Here is a 24,597-nt window from a genome sequence, read left to right as displayed (position 1 = left end):
TAGTTCCTAGTTTCCTGGAAGGATTCTACCTTATCCTTTTATTTGATAGATGTATGTATACTCTCCTGATCGGAATTATATGAATGAGATCTAGAATCAATTTTGTTCCAGTTAGCTTAATACCCGTTTTCTATATCAACAAAGTTATTATAAAGTTTGAGTATTATAATCATAATATCCAATGTCTATTTTCGGGTTTCCGGTTATTTCCGGGTCTAATACACGAATCCGGTTCCAATTATCAATTTCCAGTTCCAACCGGTTCCATACCCACTATACCCGGAACCGGTTACCGTATATCGGTCCGGTTCTCGGTTCTTATAATCCGTCAATTTTGGGTTCCGGGTTTTCCGGGTCCAGGTAAACCGGTCTGGTTTTAGACCCACTTTCAACCCTATTGTTTGTGTTTTTTTCACTATATTGAAATTTATATTGCATTTTACTTAATCAGGATTTTATTAGATATCCATAAATACAAATTGTTAATCAAAATTCAAAGCAATTTACATATTAATGTTATTAATTATATCATTATAATTTAATTAAAATTATCTTTTAATTTCTCATCCGTGGTGTTCACAAGTTATAACCTAGTTGATTTAATGTAATTAAAGTGAAAAATTTAAAATTTGAAACGGAGAATTAATACGTTGTATTGTAGCATGATAGGTGACATATAATATTAATGAGGATTCCTAAAGACTTGTCAATAAGAAAATAAACTTATTTATTTATTAGAATAAAAATTATGAAAAATAATTTGATATAGACCGAATTCCAATTAAATTAATTTTTATAAAAAAATAAAATAATTGGTCTGACCGGCTCTTTTTATTTCATGTGTATGACTATGAACCCATGGTTCCCTGGATAAAAAGGCGTTTACGTGGGAAATATGTATTAAATTTCATGAGAAATTTCATAGGAACGCGACTCGTAATTTTGAAAACATCAACGACCATGAGAATTTCAATCACGCCAATTGACTTGGAAGTAAACACGGTGGACTTTCTTCCGTTCCCATCGTCATATTTAATGTGGATGCCCCTTTTGGATTCCATAATCTACGGATCCTTACAGCTGTTTTTACAGGTAATTATTCAGAAATCCATGTCTATGATTTGCTTTTATTGATTTCTTGTTTGTAGTTCTTTCCAAGGAAGTGACAAAATTGGAAGAATGTAGAAAATTTTCTCTGTTGCTACCAACCACAGTTTCATGCCCACCAACTGTTTGATGATTTGCTTACTTATTTGGAATTATTAGTTTTCCAAGCCTTTTCACTTCATTTTGATCATATTCTCCTTGTCTTTGCTAGTTAATCAGATGCCATTACAGAATTCCTTCGTTTTGAGATATTTTTGGCTGGTTTTGGTCATGGAATTAAATTTATGTCCAGAAAAAGAGTAATTTTTACAATATCAAACAAAAAAACTTCATTTTTTAAACTGTTTCTTCACAATATTCAGCAGGAATGGCAGATATTCTACCAATTGGGACAATCTTGGCTGTTGCAATTAATCAGGTCATCAAAACTGCTCATGCTGCTAATGATATAGTCATTGAAAAAGAAAGTTTCAAAATCCTCTCATCTCACCTCTTTGATATCCTCCGTGTTCTAAAGGAACTCGAGCTACAAAAACTAAACGAATCACCACTCGCAAGAAAAGCTCTTGAAAACCTTGAAACAGATGTGAAAAAAGCCAACACACTTGTGGAAAAATACAAGAATCGAGGTCGTTTCTACTTGCTAATCAAATGCAGACACATTGTAAAGGAAGTACAAGATGTCACAAGAGATATTGGTAAGTCTTTAAACACTCTATGCCTTGCAAACACTGAAGTCCTATCTGGAATATCTGATGAAATAAGTAGATTACAAAACGAGATGCAAAGAGCCGAATTTGCAACGTGTCAATCTCATCTTCAAATTCTTGATAAGTTAAACGAAGGCCTCATGAATCAAAAACTTGATCAGGGTTTTGCTAATGATATAATTGAAGATATAGCAATGGCTGTAGGAGTTGTGATTGAGCCTTCTGAGATAAGAAAAGAGCTCGATAGCTTTAAAAGAGAGAAAGAAGAAGCCGAAAACCGAAAAGAAAGAGCAGAAGTTTATTTCTTGGAACAAATTATCGAATTGTTGTCGCGTGCAGATGCTGCTAGAGATTATGAACATGTGAAAGATCAGTATATGCAAAGGTTAAGAGTAATCGAACGACATGATTCAAAATCAGAATCTATTCCACCTTTTAAAGCTTTCATTTGTGGGATTACTAAAAGTGTAATGGTTGATCCTGTTAGTCTTTCGAATGGAACTGCTTATTCCAGAGTGGCGATTGAAGAATGGTTTGGGTCGGGTGAAAAAACGGATCCTGTTACGGGTGAAGAACTTGAAGATTTGTCTTTTAGATCGAATATTCAGTTGAGACAATCGATTGAAGAGTGGAAAGAGCTTAATTATTGTATGAGGATTAGATCTTGTAAGTTTAAATTGATGATGGAAAATGATGAATCTGTGAAAGATGCACTTTTTCAGATTCAGGAACTTATGAAAGAGAATGTAATAAATAAAGATTGGATTTCAATTGGTGGTGTCACCAAATTGCTTATTGAAATCCTCCCAAACTTATGTAATTCACAAGTGAAAACGGATGTGTTGGTTACGTTAAAGGATGCTGTTGAGGGACATTCAAGAAACAAGGTCATTTAATTCTCACCCTTCTCTTTTCTACTATATCTTATTGGGCTTAAGCACTTATTCTTTTAGACTTGTTTTATTTTGACTTAATCCGAACATGTTGTATCTGATTTGTTATTTATTTATTTATTTGTTTGTTTAATTTTATAGGATCTGTTGGTTGCAAATAAGGGATTTTGTAACATTGTTCCATGCTTAGGATGTGAATCAAGTCTATCTAAAGCTTCATTAGAGTTGATATGTGAGTTAGTTCTTGAGGAGTCCAGTCAAAATATGGATCATGCAAGGGAAATTTCTCAACAATGTAATCCGGTTTCCTTTCTTGTTACCATCTTAAAGGGTTCAGAGATGGAGTTAGCAGAAAAAGCACAGAAAATCTTGCAAAAACTTGTAGATTTTGATGACAAAAATGCTATTTTGGCTGCAAAAAAGGAATGGTATAGACCTCTTGTTGGTAGGATTATTCAAGGTTAGAATACTTTTCTTGTCATTTTCTTTATACAACATATACAAAAAAATTTCATCTTTGTGTTCCCTTTCCTCTTTTTTTTTCACTAATTCATTTATTTGATTGTCACCGAAGGTCCAAAAGAAACAAAAATGGCAATGCTAAGAGGGATTGTTGATTTGGAGCTTGAAGAAGAAAACACAAAGCTCGTATGTTCGCTAGGTTTAATTCCACCTTTGCTCGAAATGGCATCTGCTGACCTGGAATCAAAAGAAGTATCGTTATCAATGCTTGTAAAGCTTTTAACAAATTCAGACAACAAAACCCTTTTCGCAGCTTCTGATGGAGTCCCTCTAGTGATCAACCTAATGCGCTCTTTACCTTTACCATTTCTCATCCTCTCCAAATGCTCTCAAATCCTCGAAAAACTCACCTCTAATGGCGATGGAATCAAGTTTCTTGTGGACATAAACGGCGTGAAGCTCAATTTAGAGTCATTAGTCGAGAATTTATTAGCTTTTTTACAAAACTCGCGATTGCCTTACACTGTATTGAGGCCGGTTTTACGTGTTCTTTTCAAAATATGTGAATCGGACGCCGGACTGGTGAAAACCGCCGTGGTCACCGCCAGCGGTGTTTCTCGTGTTCTGACTCTTCTGGACCACTCCGATAGTGAAACACGTGAAGCCGCCATCAACCTCTTGTTTTTATTCTCGAATCATGAACCGCAGGGAGTGGCGGAGTTCCTTTTAAAGCCGAGAAGACTTGAGGCTTTCATCGGTCTTCTTGAAAACTCTGGGAAAAGCGACGTACAAAAGGCTGCGGTTGGTTTGCTAGCGAACGTTCCAAAATCGGAAGTTGAATTGACAAAAAAACTAATCGAGTTGGAAGGACTTAAAGCGATTATAGACATACTGGAATCGGGAAGCACAGAGGCGAAAGAGAACGCCTTGAGCGCGCTATTCCGGTTTACGGATCCGACGAATATCGAGTCTCAGAAAATAGTCGTCGAGCTCGGTACGTACGGTGTACTTGTGGATTTTCTTAAAAAAGGTTCGGTGACAGCAAAAGCACGCGCCGCTGCTCTAATCGGTGATCTCTCGATGCGAAGCTCCGAACTCACCGTGACCTCAAAGTCAAACCGGTGGTGCTCGTGTTTCGGCCGCACCGGTGCTGCCATGTGTGCCGCCCATGGCGGGATATGCAGTGTGAAAGGTACGTTTTGTGTTTTGGAGGCGGGGGCGTTACCGGATCTGGTGAAACTGTTGCAGTCTGAGGTCCATGCCACAACGTATGAAGCGATTCAGACGCTTTCGACTTTGGTACAGAAGGAGTCGCCTCGGAGAGGTGCTCATGTTTTGCATGATTGTGGGGCGGTGGTTCCGATTTTGGAGGTTTTGAATTGGGGGTCAGAGTCGTTGAAGGTGGAGGCTTTGGAGGTGTTGGAGAAAGTGTTTATGTTGACGGAAATGGTGGATTGGTATGGTGCGGGCGCAAGAATACCACTTGTCCGGTTGACCGGAGGTAGTATTCATGAAGACGGTCATCTTCATCGGAAAGCTGCTAAAGTTTTGTTGCTCATTGAGCGTCATTCGCGTCGCTCGTCGACTTCACTTGTTGCCGGATTCAACGGGTGAAGAGGGTGTATAGGTGTATTCATAGTTTGTGTTTTTGTATGTTGTAAAGTAAATGATTTATGTAACATTACTTGCTTTTGATGAAACAAACTATTTATATAATCTTCAAATTGTGAACAAATTTAATTTATTATATAAAAAGGCACTAAGGGTGTGTTTGACAAAAGTAGCTGTTAGCTGGAAGTGAGTATCGGGTAGTTAGCAGCGGGAAGCTGTAACTTTTATTTGTTATATTAGTGTTTAGCAAAACTAGCTGGAAGCTTTTGAAATATATAAAATTACATAAAAGTTGATTATAAATAAAAAAATATAAATATATTTTTAAGGGTAATTATAGAAATTGATTTCAAAAGCTCAGTAGCTTTTTGTTAAACCCTAAATGAAGTAACTTTTAAATTTGAAACTGTTTAAATTAAAAGCTAAACACTTGTATCTCCAAACAAAGTTTTTTGTTTAAACTAGAATGTTTTGTTACAACCTAAAAACTAAAAACTCTCAAATACTTCCAAAATCTCCGTACCAATCATGCCGTCAATTTAGGGTTTATGTGCTTTCATTTGTTATTAATAAGTTATGAGATCAATTATATATCTATATATTTTTATTTTTTGCCCTAAGATTATAGTTATGTTACAAATTTGGTCCATTTTTTTTTTCTAATCCTTTCGATTATCTTTTTTCAAATTTATATTTTTACAATATTTCTAAATCTTTTTCAGGACTTTTTGCGCAAACTTTTTATAAACTTGTACAATCTTTTTTAAACTTCTTTTACAAACTTTTTTCACAAAGTTAAAATAAATTATATTTTTTTTATGTTTTTCTTTAAAAAAACAAAACTTTTTATACAACTTTTTTTTTAAAATATTTTGAACTTTTTCTAAACTTATTTTACACAATTTTAAAAAATTTCTTACAACATTTTTTTTAAAACTTTCAACTAACCTTTTTAATGTAAATTACAACATTTTAAAACGATTTTGTAAGAATGATGAAAAAATATAAGTAAAAAGTTTAAAAGATTTCACATATTCTAAAAAACGCAAGTAAAAAGGTATAAAAAAATGTAAGTTGGTAAAAACTTGTTGAATTCTATTTAAAAAAAAGAATCTCTAAAATGAAATAAGCATTTTTAAACATTTTCACATATGTTATAAAAAAAATTTATTATGTTTTTTCAACCTTAATAGATTGTAAAAAAAGTTAAAAATTTATATAAAAAAAAATTTAAAAAGACTTGTAAAAAAGTTTAAATATGCTATAACAAATATTTTAAAAAAGATTGTAAAAATATTTAAAACTTTGTGTAAAAAAGTTCAAAAAGTTTTGAAAAAAATTTAAAAGGTTGTTGTAACACCCGTTTTGTTGGGCTTGAATTTTTGAGTAATTTAAGTTATTTATTTATACACATTAAAAATAATACATAAATATAAACAAGTTAGAATAATGGAAATAATAATTTGAATTGTAATAATAGTTTAAATGATATCTATAAAAGCTAAATGTTGAAATTATAACATTTAGGGTTTAAGGGTTAAAAATGTCCAAATGAGGAAAGTGTGTTTGACCAAATGGTTAATCCATTTAAATGATTAGACCATTAAATTCATAAATGGATAGGAAAGTGTTAGATCATGAATGTAACGTCTATAAAAATCATGAAAAATTTAAACTTTTAAAACCAATCCACAAATCATCATTGTTTAAAATATAGTTTTCAAAATATGTTTAATATCAGAGTTTTTCCTAAAATCATAATTCAAAACACAAGGAGGTGTATGATCACACATTTGCCTTCCCCCCGGTCGTATGAAGTACCTAAAACATAACCCAAAATTGTAAGCCCAAAGCTTAGTGAGTTCCCCCAAAGTACCAACACATAAATAAATAACACATATACAATAACAACATACAAATGGACCATAACTAAAAGACTGGATTACCCCTGAGCCCACATCATAAGTCTGGCTTGCCCTTAGGGCCCACAACTTATGTCTAGCTTGCTCCCCGACCAAATCAGTCCTTTGACTGAATACCACCAAGCCCTCAGCTCGTATCTGGAATGCTTATGTGCCCTCAGTATGAGTCTGGCATGCCCTACCCGACCCTCAACTCATATCTAGATTACTCTAGCATTTGTTGGCTACCGTACGGAGCAGTACAACCTCAACCCAACCCACATAATATGTTGACTGATATTTGCATATTTAGCCTCATAATAAGTAGATATTTTTATCATTTATTAGCTAATTAATTGCATATCATGGACAAAAGATACTTAAAAGTGTTTGAATTGTGTTTTCAGTTCCAAAAGTGAAGCTCGGAAGCAAAAGGAAGCAGGAGAAGCGGTTGGGAGCTCGGGAATTAAACAAAGAAGAAAACCACTAAAAACAACACCTACTCGGCGAGTAGGGTTGACTACTCGGCGAGTTCGATCGAAGAATCGAGAAGATAAAGACTCCGTGACTTATCATGTACGGGAATCAAGGGATGGACTCGGCGAGTCGGCAATGGACTCGACGAGTCGTTTCACATCTATAAAGATAACTTCTCAGATCGACATTAGATATTCTGAAAACCTTTCTGGAGAAAATAGCTGCGATTGGAGAGTCAGAAGAACCCTAGAGAACGAAGATACAACCTAGAATTCAATTCCGAAGGAGATTTGAGGCAAATTCTCATCATTCTACTTAATATTTTGTTTTCCATTATGGCTAGACAATTAGAATTCGTTTTATTGCTGTTAATTACCTTAATCATGAGCTAAAACTCTTAAACTTCTGTTTGGGGATACAAAATTGATACTATGGTTTGATTTATGGTAGGATTAATTCGATGTTGGTGATTTTGTTGATTTTAGCTTGTTAAAGAACCTTGTGTGTGAATGATAACTATTTTTTTGTTAATAGGAAGATAATTAATTAGTATGAACATCTTTTAATTGTCAACCTCATATGCTTATGTGACCACTTCATCATATGACTAGGATTAATGAACATGAAACTAGAATTATAAGAAAAAATAGGTAAATTCATGTATGAGCTTGTGTGATGACCATCAACAAGAAGTTAACTAAAGGACCAAATTAGTTAGCTATTACAAGTCTAAATTAACCTGAATAAATAATCTAGTGAATTAAATTAAATTAGACAACTGATCACTATTTGAGTTAGTTTGTTCTCTAAGGATTAGTGCAGCGAACTTGAATCTAATCACTTGAATCGGTAACCAATAGAAGAATTAATCCATTGCACTATTACCATAATATCAACCATAGGATCAATTAAGTTGAACTAAACAAAAGTCCTTCCCATTATTGAATTTAGTTAAATCTTTGCTTTAAGTGATAGTTAGTAAGTTTCTAGTCTTGTAAAACTAGAGAAAACCCCTACTTATTAATTAATTTAGATAAAGTTAGTCTTTAGTTTATATTTACCGTTCCCTGTGTTCGATACCCTACTTGTTTAACTGTACCACAATTGATAGGTCCACTACCTTTGTGTGTTCATCTTATAATTAAAAGTAGGTTTAAAACTAAGTGAGTTTACACACATCATTGACACATAACAACTACTAACATATATAGATAATCATACAGACAATATCATAGATAGTCTTACCGATCTACCATATTAGCATATCAAAACTAGCATATCTATTCCATACTCAACATATCAAGAAATATCAGGTTATCAAACCAATGGGCCGACCTTGGTGCGTTCGACCCATAAGTATAGTGAGGAAAACTCACCTCGCAAACTGAACAGAACTGATGAGGTCCAAATCCGAATCTCAGCTCTCCAACCGATACCTATTTACACCAAGTGACCAATTCCTTCAAAATCCCAAAATACCCAAAATACCCTCAAGGTCGAACTTGGTCAAAGTCAACGAGTCAAACCCACTAAGCCAACTGAGTCAACCCAGTTGAGTCAACTCAAGCAAGTCAACTTAACAAGGCTGACCCATGCGAGTACGCGAGACGTACTCCGGAGGTACGCGAAGCCTCGCCGAAGACAACCATCGGGCTGGTTGACCGAGTACGTGGGTCGTACCCTCGCAAACTCTAAACTCCAATAAGTACTTAATGGATTAAGAACTTAAGTACATATTTTAGATCTACGGTCTAAATGCACTATAGAGTCATATTTCCAACTTTATGACTTTACAAGCACAAAAAGTGCTTAACACAAGGTCTTAATCTATTAAGACCCTCTACAAGATGCATGAAGCAATCCTAACAATTGGGACCTAATTTTTATGGCGTAGGACCCCTTCTATGGTCTGAATGGACAACTCAAGATGACAAGAACAAACCATGTAGTGCCTCGATTCCTGAGTATCAATTTGTGGTTATTATTTCTCCTGATTTCAAGGTCTACTCGACGAGTTAGTTGCCTGACTCGCCGAGTAGCAGCAGGTTGGTCCACGTGCTTAAGTGACCTACTCACTGAGTCCAAGAAGGGACTCGACGGGTAGGATCTGGTAGATGAAACCCTAAATTTCGGGGTTTTGCACCATATTTAAAGGATCCTTTTCCCTCCTTAGCTTTCCCTTGCAGCCCCTGTGAGTCTAGAAACCCTAAATCTCCATTTTCTCTCCATACTTGTATGTTTAAGCTTGAAAGATGGATCTTCGTGAGGAAAGGCTTGAAGATCGAGAAGCTTTGAGCAAGGAACAGTTGGGGATCTGAAGTTTACCTCAATTTATCATCATTTGGAGGTATCAAGTCACCACCTTAAGCTTCTTCTAGTTAGATCCCTTTTATATTTGAGTTTTGGGGGCATCTTGGGCAATTTGTGTTGCATTTCAAGTGATGAACCAAGATCTGAAGTTGCAACTTTAGATCTAGGCTCATCTTGGCTCTTATCATCATAAAGTCTCAGTCTTTAGCATGTTGGTGAAGCTCTTTGGCCTAGAACATCTTCTTTAGCTTGATTTAGGTCATTAGCACCTTGCATGAACGTAAAGTTTACAACTTTACATGATAAACATGCCTTGGGGGACTGGATCTACAATATGGAGCCTTAGCATGGCTTAAAAAGCCTCTGTATGGATGAAGGACTACAACGGACCAGAGTCCGGAAACTGTATCGTACCGAAGTCCGGAAACTGCATCAGACCGAAGTTCGGAACTAACCAGGGCCTTGCCCTCTGCATCGGACCAAAGTCCGGAACTAACTGGGACCTTGTCCACTGCATCGGACCGAAGTCCGGAACTAACTGCATCGGACCGAAGTCTGGAACTGACTGCATCGGACCGAAGTCCGGAACTAACTGAGCATAACATAGCATAACATAGACATATCAACTAGCATAAGCACATATACTGCATACTGCATCGGACCAAAGTCCAGAACACATAACACAAAGACGTGCTTGAATCAAAAAGACATCAATCACATTGAACTACTGCATCAGACCAAGGTCCGAAACTACTGTTAACTAAACGGGCCGACATTGTGGCCGTAGACCCGTTCCCTACTAGAAGGAAACTCACCTCGTAACGCTGGCTGCTGAGATGCTAAATCTAACGCTGGCTGGCTGCTGCACCGGAACTGTCCGGCTACAAATCCTACAAACACTAGGTCAGGTACTGATAAACGCCCTCAGGGTAAAATGACTATTTTACCCATGGTCAAGGTCAACTCCTTGGCCAAAGTCAACTCCCTGGTCAAAGTCAACTTTCAGTTGACCGGACTCGCCGAGTTGGGCCGTCAACTCGCCGAGTCCCTATCATCCAATCTAGTCCTCTACCCGCTTTTACTCGTCGAGTTTGGCAAAGACTCGACGAGTTCTTCTTCGATGCTAACATCAAGTTTAACTTCATCCGACTCGCCGAGTTGCATGAACAACTTGTCGAGTTCTCCTTCAACATATGAACACGTCCGGATTGTGACTCGCCGAGTCAGATGAACAACTCGTCGAGTCTGAAGAACAACTCGCCGAGTAACATGCATGCAAACACCATACATACGATTTTGATCGATTCCAGCGCATGCAATTCATAGATCTGGGTTCCTAGGGTGGTTTTTACACGTAAAGTTTCCAACTTTACGTGCATGCATGCATATCCAAGAGTTTAAAGGGCTCTAAATGGACTAAAAGCGTAGATCTAGGATTGCATACGAATTTGACTCAATAAAGGCAATGGATCTGAGCTTCTAGAGCTTGATCATGACTAGATCTGATGTCCTTTCACTCCTATAAGCTCTCTGTTCACTAACAAGCCAAGACATGTCCTAAAAATGACTTTATTGGGGTTTTAATGGAGATTCAAACATGGAAACAGTAAATGTTCGATTTGTACCTCACAAAGCTCTGAAATGGACTCAAGATCTTGGATCTTTTTCTCCTCCTTTGGATCTACCTTCCTTCTTCTCTCCAAATCTTCAAAGAATCACAAAATACACTCAAAAAGCCAAAAGGAATTCTAGGGTTTTCGAGAGGAGCGTTCTGGAAGTGATGGGGGCTGACTTGAGGCCCAAAAAGTTGTTTAAATAGGGTGCAAACCCTTAAAATTTGGGTTTGATCCAGACTAGCGGACTCGCCGAGTCCAAGAATATGGACTCGTTGAGTTGCGTACTTAAACGTGCTCAAAATCATGTCTCTACTCGACAAGTCAGGCTACTGACTCGTTGAGTTACTCTTGAAAATTGAAAAAAAACATATGTAAATTACTTACCAGAAATGGGGCGTTACAACTCTCCCCCACTTATCTTAGACTTCGTCCTTGAAGTCTGCTGCTGCTGAATCCGAAAATAACTCAGGATAATGCTCCCTCATATCCCCCTCGGTCTCCCACATCCACTTTTGTAACATCCAAAATTTCAAAACAATTAAAACTTTTCAAAATCACCTATTTTATTAACATTGTTGCAAAAAGGTTTTCAATACATTATTAAACAGAGTAATTTCCCAGGTTCAATTCATAAAACACCAACGCGAGGAACGGTACGATCACGCCTTTGCCTTGCCACAGACTCTTGAGAACCTGAAACATAAAACCACAACTGTAAGCCCGAAAGCTTAGTGAGATACCCCCAGAATACCAACCACATATACGCCTTTCCAGGCCCTGACCTTCCGGTCCATGTGTCTCAGGGGACTTCCGTCCCTGCTGGGTAAACCTTCCGGTCCTACCCACGCCGACCTTCCGGTCCATCACACAACATAATCGCCTTCCGGCCCATAACATATCGCCTTCCGGCCCATAACATATTGCCTTCCGGCCCATAAGCATAAAATGCACATATAACATAACAAACAATCATATAACAGTTCATAGACAACAATCGATCACAGATCACATATCATAGCATTACTCTAACAAGATACTGGTCTAACCGGTCACTATCATAACATTACTCTATGAATCAGTCAACATACTAGATGCATACATACGCCTTTCCAGGCCATGACCTTCCGGTCCACATAGTAATGCCTTCCGGCCCATAACATATATTGCCTTCCGGCCCATAACATATAACAACTGACAACTACCCGGATTTCCATCCGATAAAAGGGTTGGCATTGGTGCCATAAACCCTAGCGATATAGTGAGGATAACTCACCTCGAAACTGCCGACTGAACAGATAGCTCAAGCTGCTCCGATCACTGATACGATCTCCACTCCTGGATAGCCGCCAGTGCACTGAACTCAAACGATAAACAACAATTACCAAAATACCCCTGGAACCACTGGTCAATCATTGATCAAAGACAAGGTCAAAGTCAACCCCTGACTGACCCTACTCGTCGAGTCAACCCAATGACTCGCCGAGTCCCCATACTCAGAACTTCACTTAACCCGCGACCTAACTCGCCGAGTCACCCCAAGACTCGCCGAGTTCAACGACTCTGAGTCCACTCGTCCTTGACTCACCGATTCCTTAAGATTCCCTTCCTACTCGTCGAGTATCCCCTTTTTACTCGACGAGTTTCTCCTGGAAGAATCGCGGGGCCACCCCGACTCCACTCGCCGAGTCTGAAGAACAACTCGGCGAGTCCCAGTAAATCTCCAAGCCACTCGCCGAGTCTGAAGAACAACTCGGCGAGTCCATGCCATGCAGACGAGCAACTGCTTCCTGAAATACGTATGGTCCCGAAATACACAATCATGGGACCTTCTGGACCTCTAACCATCCTATTACTGGGTTACAAACACTTGGGTAACAATATAATAATCCATCTAATCACCAAATGGGTTTCATAAACCCTAAAATCGTGCACACATCAATATAGCAGAAATGATCCGAAATATTACCTGAATAACACCCTCTCTGTGTCTCCAAACCTCAGAACTCGATCCCCTTGATATTCCTTTGGCCAAAACTCTTCTTCTTCTTGCCTAACAAATTCTTCAAGGTTCCAAAAGCTTTCTCTCCTGCTCTAGACGTCCACAACGATTAGGGTTCTTCTCAATCGGCCAAAAGACGGACAATGACGGCCTAAGAGGCATTATATACGATCCAAAACCAAACGGCTAGGGTTTCTGCTGAACAGCGTCGACTCGCCGAGTCCATATCTGGACTCGTCGAGTCCAGTCGCGAACCCGCGACCAAGTCTGCGGTCCTACTCGGCGAGTCTAGGCTCCAACTCGCCGAGTCCCCTCTTAAAACACCCCCAAATCATAATTATATCAGTATTTGAAATTCCGGGCTGTTACAACTTTGAACCCTTTTGGTGCTGCCATTGCACCTTCACCAACTAAACCACCTTGTTCCTCAAGGTCTTCGTCTTCCGATCTAAGATCACAACTTTTATCTCAATATAATTCAAGCTACTATTAAGCTGAATATCCTCCAATGGTACAACTACTGACTCGTCCACCAAACACTTCCGCAACTGAGAAACATGAAAAATGTTGTGGATCTGGCTAAGCTCTGCCGGAAGATCCAATCGATACGCAACCTGACCCACCCGGGCCAAAACTCTAAAAGGGCCAATGAACCAGGGGCCCAGCTTGCCCCTCTTTCGGAACCTGATAACACCCTTCCAGGGTGATATCTTCAGGAGGACCATATCGCCCACCCGAAACTCCAAGTCTGAACGCCTCCTGTCGGCATAACTCTTCTATCGACTCTGCGCAGTCTGTAGTTTGCTATGAACCTGCTGGATCAACTCTGTGGTCTTGAGCACCACCTCGGTACTCCCGATGACTCGCTGACCAATCTCGCCCCAACAAATCGGGGTCCTGCACTTCCTCCCGTAGAGCATCTCAAAAGGAGGGCGGTCAATACTAGCATGGTAACTGTTGTTATACGAAAATTCTGCTAATGGAAGATACGTATCCCAACTGCCACCTAAATCCAAGACACATGCCCGAAGCATGTCCTCGAGAGTCTAAATCGTCCTCTCACTCTGCCCGTCCATCTTAGGGTGGAAAGCGGTGCTAAAATGGAGACGAGTACCCATCTCGTCTTGAAACCGCTTCCAGAATCTGGAAGTAAAACGGACGTCTCGGTCTGACACTACCGAAACAGGCACTCCGTGCCGTGCCACTACCTCGCACACATAGATATCGGCTAGCTTCTCAGCCAATATGCTCTCCTGGATCGGTATAAAATGGGCACTCTTCGTCAACCGATCCACAATAACCCAAATCGAATCCACCCCACGTGCAGTCCTGGGAAGCTTAGTGATGAAATCCATGGTGATGTCCTCCCATTTCCATACTGGAATGTCTAACGGCTGCATCTTTCCGTGGGGTCTCTGGTGCTCTTCCTTGACCTTCCTGCAGGTCAGGCATCTCTCCACATACCAGGCGACATCCCGCTTCATGCAAGGCCACCAATAGTCGGGTCGAAGATCTCTGTACATCTTTGTCGCCCCTGGGTGGATGGAGAATCGAGACTTATGAGCCTCATCTATCAACACCTGCCGTAATCCGCCCGAATACGGTACCCAAACTCTCCCATGAAGGGTCTACAATCCCCGACTGTCATAGTCAAAAGAAGCTACTCGGCCCACAGTCCTCTCACACTTCTTCATCTCCTCCTTGAGGCCCTCGACCTGTGCCTCCCTGATCTACTCCAAGAATTGAGTAATCACTGTCATCATCATGCATATATCCCTGATTGGTGTCGCCATCGCCTTGCGGATTAGGGCGTCGGCCACAACGTTGGCCTTGCCCGAATGATAAAGGATCTCACAATCGTAGTCCTTTACCACATCTAACCATCGTCGTTGCCTCATGTTCAAATTCGGCTGGTCCATGAGGTACCTTAGACTCTTGTGATCTGTGTAAATGGTACAGCGGACCCCATAGAGGTAATGTCTCCAAATCTTGAGGGAAAACAACACTGCCCCCAGCTCTAAATCGTGCGTAGGATAGTTATCCTCGTGAGGCTTCAACTGTCTAGAGGCATAAGCTATCACATGCCCCCGCTGCATCAACACTGCTCCCATCCCTATGATCGAAGCATCACAATAGACTACGAAGTCATCCACTCCCTCTGGCAGGGTGAGAATCGGTGCCTCGCACAATCGCTGTCTGAGGGTCTCAAATGCTGTCTGCTGCTCAGGCCCCCAGCGAAACACCACCGACTTCCTAGTCAGTCGGGTGAGTGGAACTGCTATCTTGGAGAAATCCTGGATGAATCTCCTGTAATACCCTGCCAAACCTAGGAAGCTCCGAATCTCTGATGGAGACCTCGGGACCTCCCATTGCATCACGGCCTCGATCTTGGCCGGATCTACCAGAATACCCTTCTGGTTGACGAGGCGACCAAGGAACTGCACCTCGCGCAACCAGAACTTGCACTTGGAGAACTTCGCAAAAAGTCTCTCCCTCCTCAGCGTCTCTATCACCTCTCTCAAGTGCTCCTCATGCTGCTCCAGCGTCTTGGAGTAAACCCAGATGTCATCGATGAATACTATCACAGACCGATCCAACATCGACCTGCATATGCGGTTCATGAGATCCATGAACGCGGCTGGAGCATTGGTAAGCCCAAACGGCATCACCACAAACTCATAATGACCATATCGGGTCCTAAAAGCTGTCTTCCGAACATCCTCACCCCTGACCCACATCTGATGATAACCGGGGCGCAGATCAATCTTGGAAAACCAAGATGCTCCCTAAAGCTGATCGAACAAGTCATCTATCCTCGGGAGTGGGTAACGGTTCTTAACCGTTACCTTGTTCAACTCCCGATAATCTATGCACATACGGTGCGACCCATCCTTCTTCTTCACAAACAGGATCGGGGCTCCCCATCGTGAACTACTCGGTCTGATGAAACCCTTGTCTAGCAGCTCCTGCAGCTGCGTAGATAACTCCTGCATCTCTGGAGGAGCCAACCGATATGGTGCCTTGGCTATCGGAGCCGCACCAGGGACTAGGTCAATCCTGAACTTAACCTGTCTCTCTAGAGGTATCCCAGGCAAATCCTCCGGGAATACGTCCGGGTAGTCTCGCATTACCGGTACATCGTCAATTGTCGCCTTGCCTTTCTCCCGGGCATCTAAGACGTAGGCGACGAATCCTGCGCAACCCTGCTGGAAGTAGCGTCTCGCTCTCGTTGCTGAGCAAAGAATCGGTCAGCGTTGTGGCTTCTCGCCCTGTATCACTAACTCTCCTCACTTGGGGTGCGGACCCTCACTAGCTGTAGCTTACAATCAATCACCGCCCCATTGGGGCTCAGCCAATCCATAACCACTATAACCTTATTCCCTCGCAGGGGAATGGGAACCAGATCTATTGAAAACTGTTCATCAAATAACTGCAGCGAACAAGCTCTATGTACTCTCGCGACCCTGACGGTGCTGTCATCAACTATCTTAACATCAAGTGGACAATCCAGCTCCCCTGGAGCTCTGCTAAACCTGTTGCTAAGTGCAAGCGAAACAAATGATCGGGTAGCCCCCGAATCAAACAAGACTATAGCTGATATGCCGTTCACTAAGAATGACCCTATACATAAATGATGGGTTATAGCCAAAAGACATCCTATGTGCTAATGCAAACCCTAAAGCTTGGATCTAGGTTTCTCTATTGTACATGCTTTTAATCCAAGACTTAAAACCCTAGATCTAATCAATACAACATATGAATAAGGGTTTAGATCATACCTTGATTGTTATATAGTAGTAACAATCTCAATTCATTCTTGTATTGACTTTAGAAAGCTTAGAGTCACAAATGTCACTCCTCTAATGGCTCACAAACACCAAGAGCAAGAGGATGAAGAAGAGAAGAGAAGGAGGCTACCCAAAACGTGTGGAAACCCTAACCAATTAGTTCACCACGTTTTTGGGGCTTAAAGGTTCCTTAAATAGTGAGGCTATTAGGGTTATCTAACAAGGAAACCCTGATTTGGATGCTTAGGCCCTAAGCAACCCATGTATCCCTTTCTTAAAGGCCTTTGGACGATTTCTAATGGGTTTCCCCATAGAATTTGTCCACCCCTTTAATATGGAGTCCATTAGCTCAATATTCAACTATCATACAATTGACAATTCTAGTCCCTTAAGTTTAATTAATGTCTTTTAGCCACACACTTAATTCTTATTAATTCTTTACTAATATTAATTAAACAATATGATTTCTCCTTTAATATATTATTCTCATAATATATTAATAAATCATAATTAATCCTTTCTCTCCATAATTCATCCTATCAAGTTGCTTTGGTGAAGGCAACCCAAAAGGACCATGCACCATCGGGTCAAGTACATACCAAAAAATAGTTATGGACTTAGACACTAATCCAACAGTCTCCCACTTGGATAAGTCTAATAACTATTCTGCGTATGACTTCAGATCCTGATCTGCAATCGTAGCTTTCCAAAGCTGCTGTCAACTCTGATCTTATCAGATACACGTGTCCTTAAGATAAGGGATCATATATTCCTCCATTATAGATATCGTATAGACTGAGACATGGATCTAAATCATTCTCTCTGTCTATGTGCTGTTTCCCGAATTCAGATTTATAACGACTAACAACAAACTACAATTTGAACACATCAAATTAGTCCCGGCTTGGCCAAGCGCTTAGGTGCCATCACTAAATCATCGAGGGGCCCACATATATCGCTTTCACCCTACTTTGGATAAAAGGAACAGATAAAATTTGACTCAATGCTCGCTTGCACTCACTCACCAAATCACACACAACAATATGTTTTATAACACCAAGTTACTGGTGCATTTACATATTATCAATGTGCAACCGACTCGCAAGATACAACTCATACATCTCGGTTTCAAGAATATAAGATGTTATCGTCTCACTAATCACTCGTGATAAAAATCCATGAAGCGATCCAAGTGAGCGTGGGTTTAATCCAATGCTCAAATCTCATTCATAAGCACTCATGAACGTTGCAGAAAACATTTGCTTATGTCTAATACTCTTTAAACAATCCACACACCAATTCATGACAGTCTTCATTCATATCTACTTCCAAGATATGAACGACTGTGGCCCGTTTGAATAATTTGACTGTTCTCAACCAATTAAATTATTCAGGAAGTCAAAACATGCAAAGTAAATCACAAGAATAATACTAATCCCATATGGCCTCAACCTTTGAGTATAAATAAAACACCTTTTATTTATCACCATATCGATTACTCATTATTTGTTGTTTCGGGTAATCAACTTCTTAATTGAATTACAACACTTGTCCCATGCTCTTAGCATGCACACAATGTTTACCTACGGTTCTTACTTTGTGAAATAGATCAAATGAACACATTTCCAATCATACTCATTTCACAACTCCTAATACATTTTCATAAGTGAAAGAATATCAAATTCTTGCCACTTATGGAATATGTTAGATTCTAACATTTTATGCAATGATCCTTTTGTAATGTCACTGCACTAAAGTCACAATGACTATTGCCAATGAAATTACAAAGTCCTCTATCGGAGATTGTTACAAGACAATTCCATAGATGTGATGTCTCTCACTCAAAGTACATTCCTTTGAACATCATTTTGCATAAAATTTCTAATCTAGACATTGATTCTCAATATCCAATTCCCAATATGGAAACCTTTCCATACTTACCATATGACAACTCATTCTCAATAGAATCTTATTTGTTCATAATAATGTCGATATGGTCCATCCAATATCATGCTTTCAACTACTCACAAGCGACCAATCCTCGGCGAACTTTGTATTGTCCTTTGATAGTTGTCTAATTATCTTAGTCAAAACCGATTCTTGTCCTTTTCCCTCTAAATGCACTAGACATTTGGAAAATTTTAGAATGGTCAAATATTATAGCATTTTCCATCGATCCTATACCCAAAGCGTATGCGGTACGATGCATAATGTCTTACATAAAGATTCCATACTTTATCAAACTTCTTCCATAACATTTTATGTGCTATGTTCTCTCAATTCGAAATATGAAGAGGAATGCCGTAATCATAATCGAATTTTAAGAACTCACTATGTTCCATTTACTAAATTTATTAACATTTCATAACCTAAGCCTTTAGGATTGAAATGAAGCATAATACTCTCTCCCTTAATTATAGCAAAACAACTTTACAACCATTGCGACTTTGCAAAGTATAACTCTTGTTTTCTATAATTAATATTGCTAACTTGCAATACTTGCCTTAATAATCATGCAATCATAACATTTATGCTCCCTGTATCATGATGATTATTATAAACATAACACTTATGCTCCTACTAGCTTTGACATGTATTCAGAAACAACTTAACTTTCAGAAAAACAATGCCTATTGAATTTCTTTAAGTTCATATTTCTAATACCCAATGCTTTGATAATCTTTTATCAATGCTTCTTAAACTTATACACCTTTGCCTTAGATAGATCATATGTGTGTCTTAAACAATTCAGACTAATTGCCAAATCTCATAATTTGAATCGTGGAAAGGGATACCGTAACCATAATCGAATTCGAGAATACAATTTTCAGAATTACTATCTTCTTAAAATCTTTCTTAGTGAAAGCATTTCCTTACAGTCATTTTCATGAAGGAGGGAATCTTATGACACTTAGATTTTAATGGTGTATGTGTTCCTATCCATGTGAATTTGTCAAAACCAAAGTTTACGACAAATTCAAATTCATATGGACCGAACTGTCTTAATCTTGATTTCTTGCCTTATGGTAACACAACTGCCCACCATGTCTTCCAAGTATTTAAGCAGCTCACCGTTTCTTATCAATTTACTTTGAATTGATCAAGGTCCTTGCCTTTTATGCATTCAAATGAGAACTCATAGGGCTCACATGCATAATTAACTCAATTGGAACGACACATAAACAAGGTAATGTCATCACGATAGGTTGTAAACCTCTACTCGTGTGCTAGTGATGATCGATAAGGTTTATTCTTGATTTGTTCTTGAAACCTTTTAAGACCATTAAGACTCCCACTAACTCCTTGACATATAAGATTCTCTTGTCAATAAAAATTTCTTGACAATCAAATATTCAAGAGTTAGTGTAGTCTTTATCAAGACAAAACATTTCATAAAATTGGTTCTAGTTGGTTTTTGTCTTATCCAAGACATCACAACTTTCCAATTTCAAATGTGTGAGAATAGGAAAGCCTTTTTCCAAATTCTACATTTGATGAATGTTATAAACCTTCCTAAGACTTGTCACTTAATGTCACAATCTTAACTCTAAGACTTGTTTTTGGAACGAAGTATGATCGACTTCTTGATTTAACCATTTCTTCAATTTTTGATTCCTCTTCTCAGACATACAACTGTACTAAGACTTACACAGAGGATTAATTAAGATATGGTTCTTAATCATTAAGTCCTATCATAAAACATAAAAGGTACTCTCCCTTCTTCTTAGAATAGAGAAACTTTTATCTTTCTGCCTACTTGATTCTTCTTATTTGTTCTGCTATTGATTTAAACCTTTTCAATCAATTCAGAATTACACTTAATCTTATAAGTATAATCATATTTACTAAACCTTTAGTGAATCATGACGAATATCTTTGTTACTCTTGTGGTGTACTTGATCAACACACAACTTTGTGTACTCGATCTCCTAGTCTTTCACTTGACACTTTGTCAACGAATTAGTCTAATTTCCAAATATAAAATTTCTCATTCATTGTGCAACCAAGTTGCATGATTCCAAGTTTCTGTCCAATTGAAACTTGGGCGATGAGAAACTCTCCCAATTTGGTAAATTCTTGACATTTCCACTATTAACATAATTAAGAATCTTATCCATTCGTTGTAGAAATATGCAAACATCAATTTTCATAATGATTTCATTGCAAGGAAATAAATAAATAAATAAGTCATATCAAAAATTTATTTTATTCATAAAAGCAGCGGAAAACCTTTGTCCTTACAATGCAAAATCAACTGAAAACTATGTAGTCAAAAGAAAATTTCCTAACAACTCTATCATAACTTTCTAAGCTTAAATCTAATCTTCAAATCCATGCGATCGAGATCCATTTCTTCATGATTAGATTCATCTTGCTCTTTCATCAAGCTTCCTCTCTTTTCACTGATCCTGCAAAACATTCAAATGCAATCTTATCACATCATGTATAATGAATCAACGAATAGGAACTTAATGGAATTAGATAGTGGATTTTACCTAAAGCACAGCCATACTTTTTGACTCTCCCATCTTCTGGACTCTTCAAGTTCTTAGGGCAGACTTGTATCCAACGCTCTTTCTCTTGGCAGCAAACGCAGGTCGCTTCTCCTAGAACGTCCTCGGAATCATGGTTGGTTGACTTTCCCAACAAATATGCTCCATTGCTTTGCCAAATCATTTATGATTCAGCAACAATGAGCATGTAAGTTAGGTCAATGAGGTTTGCGTCATGATCCATCATATAATACTTTCTTTTGAACTCATTATATGATTCAGGGAGTGACTGTAGAACCCAGCCTATAGCCAACTCATCAGGGAATGACGCACCCAACATTATCAACCTATCGATGTGTGATTTCATTCCTAGAACGTGGGCACACACGGGTTTACCATCTTCATGTTTCATTTCCAATAGGGCTTTAGTGACATTGAACCTTTCAATTCTTCGATCTTGTGGGTTAGGGAGAATAATTGGAGGAGGAGGAGGAAGTGAAGCATGAGCTCTTGTTCCTCGATCGAATCGTGGAATATCATCTTCGTGTGGAATGCTTGTTCCACAGGATTTAGGAAGACCATAGTTTTCGAACTTTGACATCTACAAAACGGGAGAAAAATAAATTCAAGTTAGTTGATTGATTGAGTCCTTAACAAATCACCCAAATGAGATATTAAGGTTAGGACCCAACATAATACGCTACAACCTAGAAAAGGTATGCCGTAATCTAGTTGCAGAATATTTGAAGGTAAGTGAATGACGATTCACTAATTTCCACCATGAAAAACGAAAAAGGAATTTAAGTTTTAAATCTATGAAAACTCCTAGATCCTTTGAGATTCATTGAACATTTCAACGACATGTTTAAATCTCGATATCCCCCTCTAGTTTGTGACTGGGATGCCGAGGATCACAAAGTGGGTGTGAATAACCATGCAAATCTACATGATGCCCTCACATGTAACGATCACCTATTCGATGTGCCGGTAAACCACACACGCTCCACCGAACTATGACAAACATTGATTCACCCTTTGCCACCTTTGCTTAGAACCATTTAGTGTGCCGGTTAACCACACGCACTCCACTAACGTCTTCACAAGGGCACAAAGTGTAATTTCATGGAATTGCATCAATTCACTTTTGCCTAATGTATCTAAGATTGGGAATTTGTAAAACATTTAGTTACTTTTGTATTTCATTATACTTATAATGGAAAGTTCTGTCCTATCCTACCCGTTCGGCTAACGACCCTCCACTAGTCTAGATTACGGTGGGTAAGAGTGGATACCCATTCAATCGCCATTTTATAGGCAATTTCCTTAAACACCCCTTATAGACTAGTTTCGTGAATGAGGCCTACTAACGGTAAGACTGACTTTTACGCATACATATATATAATGTTAGACTTTTAATGTTATATATAGTATAGGGTGTATTTTACACTTTTAAAATACTAGGTGGTCAAATTTAACAATTATACTATTAATTCAATTAAATTGTAAACCAAGACTTTATGGATTTATTAAACCTCTTTTCATTATACACCTTAATTAATTAATAAAACCATAAGGGTGTGATTTGAATTTTTCAAAATAATACTAGGGTTTTAGAATTTAACATTCCTAAATTAAACTTTTAATCAACTTTTAAATTCCAAAACTTGAGGGCAAGTTTTGAAACATTTCAAAACATTAGGGTTTAGAATTTAAATATACATCAAAATTAAACTTTTAATCAAAATTTAAATTCCAAAACTTGAGGGCAAGTTTTGAACCATACTATCGACTGGTAACAACGACATACGAATGGTCGTAATAACGGAATGACGTTTGGCACCCGCAGACCTGCATGTCCGGCTGTAGCTAGCAGCAAGGTGTAGGATAGTCAATCCAGTATAGATCTATACGCAAACTCACGCTCTCCCTCCAAGAGAATTCTGGCTACAACTCGGGCCATGACATTTAAGGCATGCTCCGATATAGTGGATCACAATTGGTAACGTATTCTTGTATATGTAGTGTAATGTTTCTCGTTCTAGTATAGTTGTATACGTTCTCCTCCTAGTATAGTTGTATACGTTCTCTTACTAGTATAGTTGTATATGTTCTCTTTCTAGTATAGTTGTATATGTTCTCGTAGTAATGTAATGTATATGTTCTCATAGTAATGTAATGTATAGACTCATGAATAAACTGACTCATTGATCTAGAAGTTGTAGTAGTATGATCCTGTGTTACCCCGATGGTAACTTACTAGTGATGTGTATAGTACGCATGAATATGGAAGTACTTTTATGTCTATATATGTATATTTGATATATAACTAATATTGAAACGACCTTCGGACGGTCACCCGAAATCCCACCAGACCACATCCAAATCGAGAAAAAGGAAATAGGGCGGATGGCCTTCCTAAGCCCTTTAAACATTACTTATATATCTATACATATATGGGCATGCAATTTATAAGAAGTGAAAGAATGTTTAATAAAAGCATTTGATAAGTAAAAGAGTTTGTAAAACATTTTGAAGTAAAGCAGTTTGATAAACAATTTGAACAGTGATAAAATCATTGTTTTTCTAGTTATTAATCACATATGATTAATGTAATCACATGGGATTGATACAATAACTATAAGAATTTAACTTGTATTCCCCCCATAAAGTATTTAAAACATTTAAAGTATTTCAAAGGTTAATTAAAGGGGTATGAACTCACTTGTGGTGAGTGGATTGGATTGTAGTGTCGGATACCGTGCTAGGTGGCAAACGGAGACTTGTTCACACGCACGAGCCTAGTTATCATATAATGAGCATATATATAACTAATTAGCCAAATAATAACTTAATGAAATAAGTTAGGACACTTAGGAACATGTAAACACTTTGCATAAGTATTATAGGTCCTAATGGTTGCATCTAAGTTGTTATGGGACAAGGCTAAAGGGGTTTAAAGCTTTCAAGGACCTTGTATAAGAGTTTACTACCCAACAAACCCCACCCAAGGAGTTTACGGTCGTAAACCCTTGAGTTTACGGCCGTGAACTCCAATCTTGGTGGTTTTGGGTGTTTTAAGGTGCTAAATGATTTCTAGAATAAGCCTAGCTTGGTGGTTTAATCCTTTGGGTAGTTTAGGGCATAGATAATACTCATTTGAGGAGTTTACGGCCTAAAGACCATATCACTTAGAGTTTACGGCCGTACACTCTCATGGGATGGATGTTTTA

The 24,597-nt window shown here is 38.6% G+C and overlaps 1 protein-coding gene across 2 annotated transcripts; it reads left to right on the top strand.

Moving 5' to 3' along the window:
* Window positions 1-876: 876 nt before the first annotated feature.
* LOC145093963 (U-box domain-containing protein 44-like) lies at window positions 877-4,927 on the top strand. Of its 2 annotated transcripts, none has more exons than XM_079032210.1 (4): window positions 877-1,092; window positions 1,473-2,704; window positions 2,852-3,170; window positions 3,285-4,927. In XM_079032210.1, exons 2-4 carry the CDS (start codon window positions 1,475-1,477, stop codon window positions 4,784-4,786), a joined length of 3,051 nt encoding a protein of 1,016 aa, XP_078888336.1. In that variant the 5' UTR covers window positions 877-1,092; window positions 1,473-1,474; the 3' UTR covers window positions 4,787-4,927. The 2 variants fall into 2 exon arrangements, with proteins under 2 accessions (XP_078888336.1, XP_078888337.1); XM_079032211.1 differs by having other exon boundaries at window positions 1,470-2,704.
* Window positions 4,928-24,597: the final 19,670 nt, after the last annotated feature.

This window comes from Lactuca serriola, chromosome 3, assembly GCF_051521515.1.
Source record: "Lactuca serriola cultivar US96UC23 chromosome 3, Lser_US96UC23_V15, whole genome shotgun sequence".
NCBI classification, from domain to species: domain Eukaryota; kingdom Viridiplantae; phylum Streptophyta; class Magnoliopsida; order Asterales; family Asteraceae; genus Lactuca; species Lactuca serriola.
The sequence above is the reverse complement of the archived record's forward strand: the minus strand, read 5'-3'. Positions and strand labels throughout refer to the sequence as shown.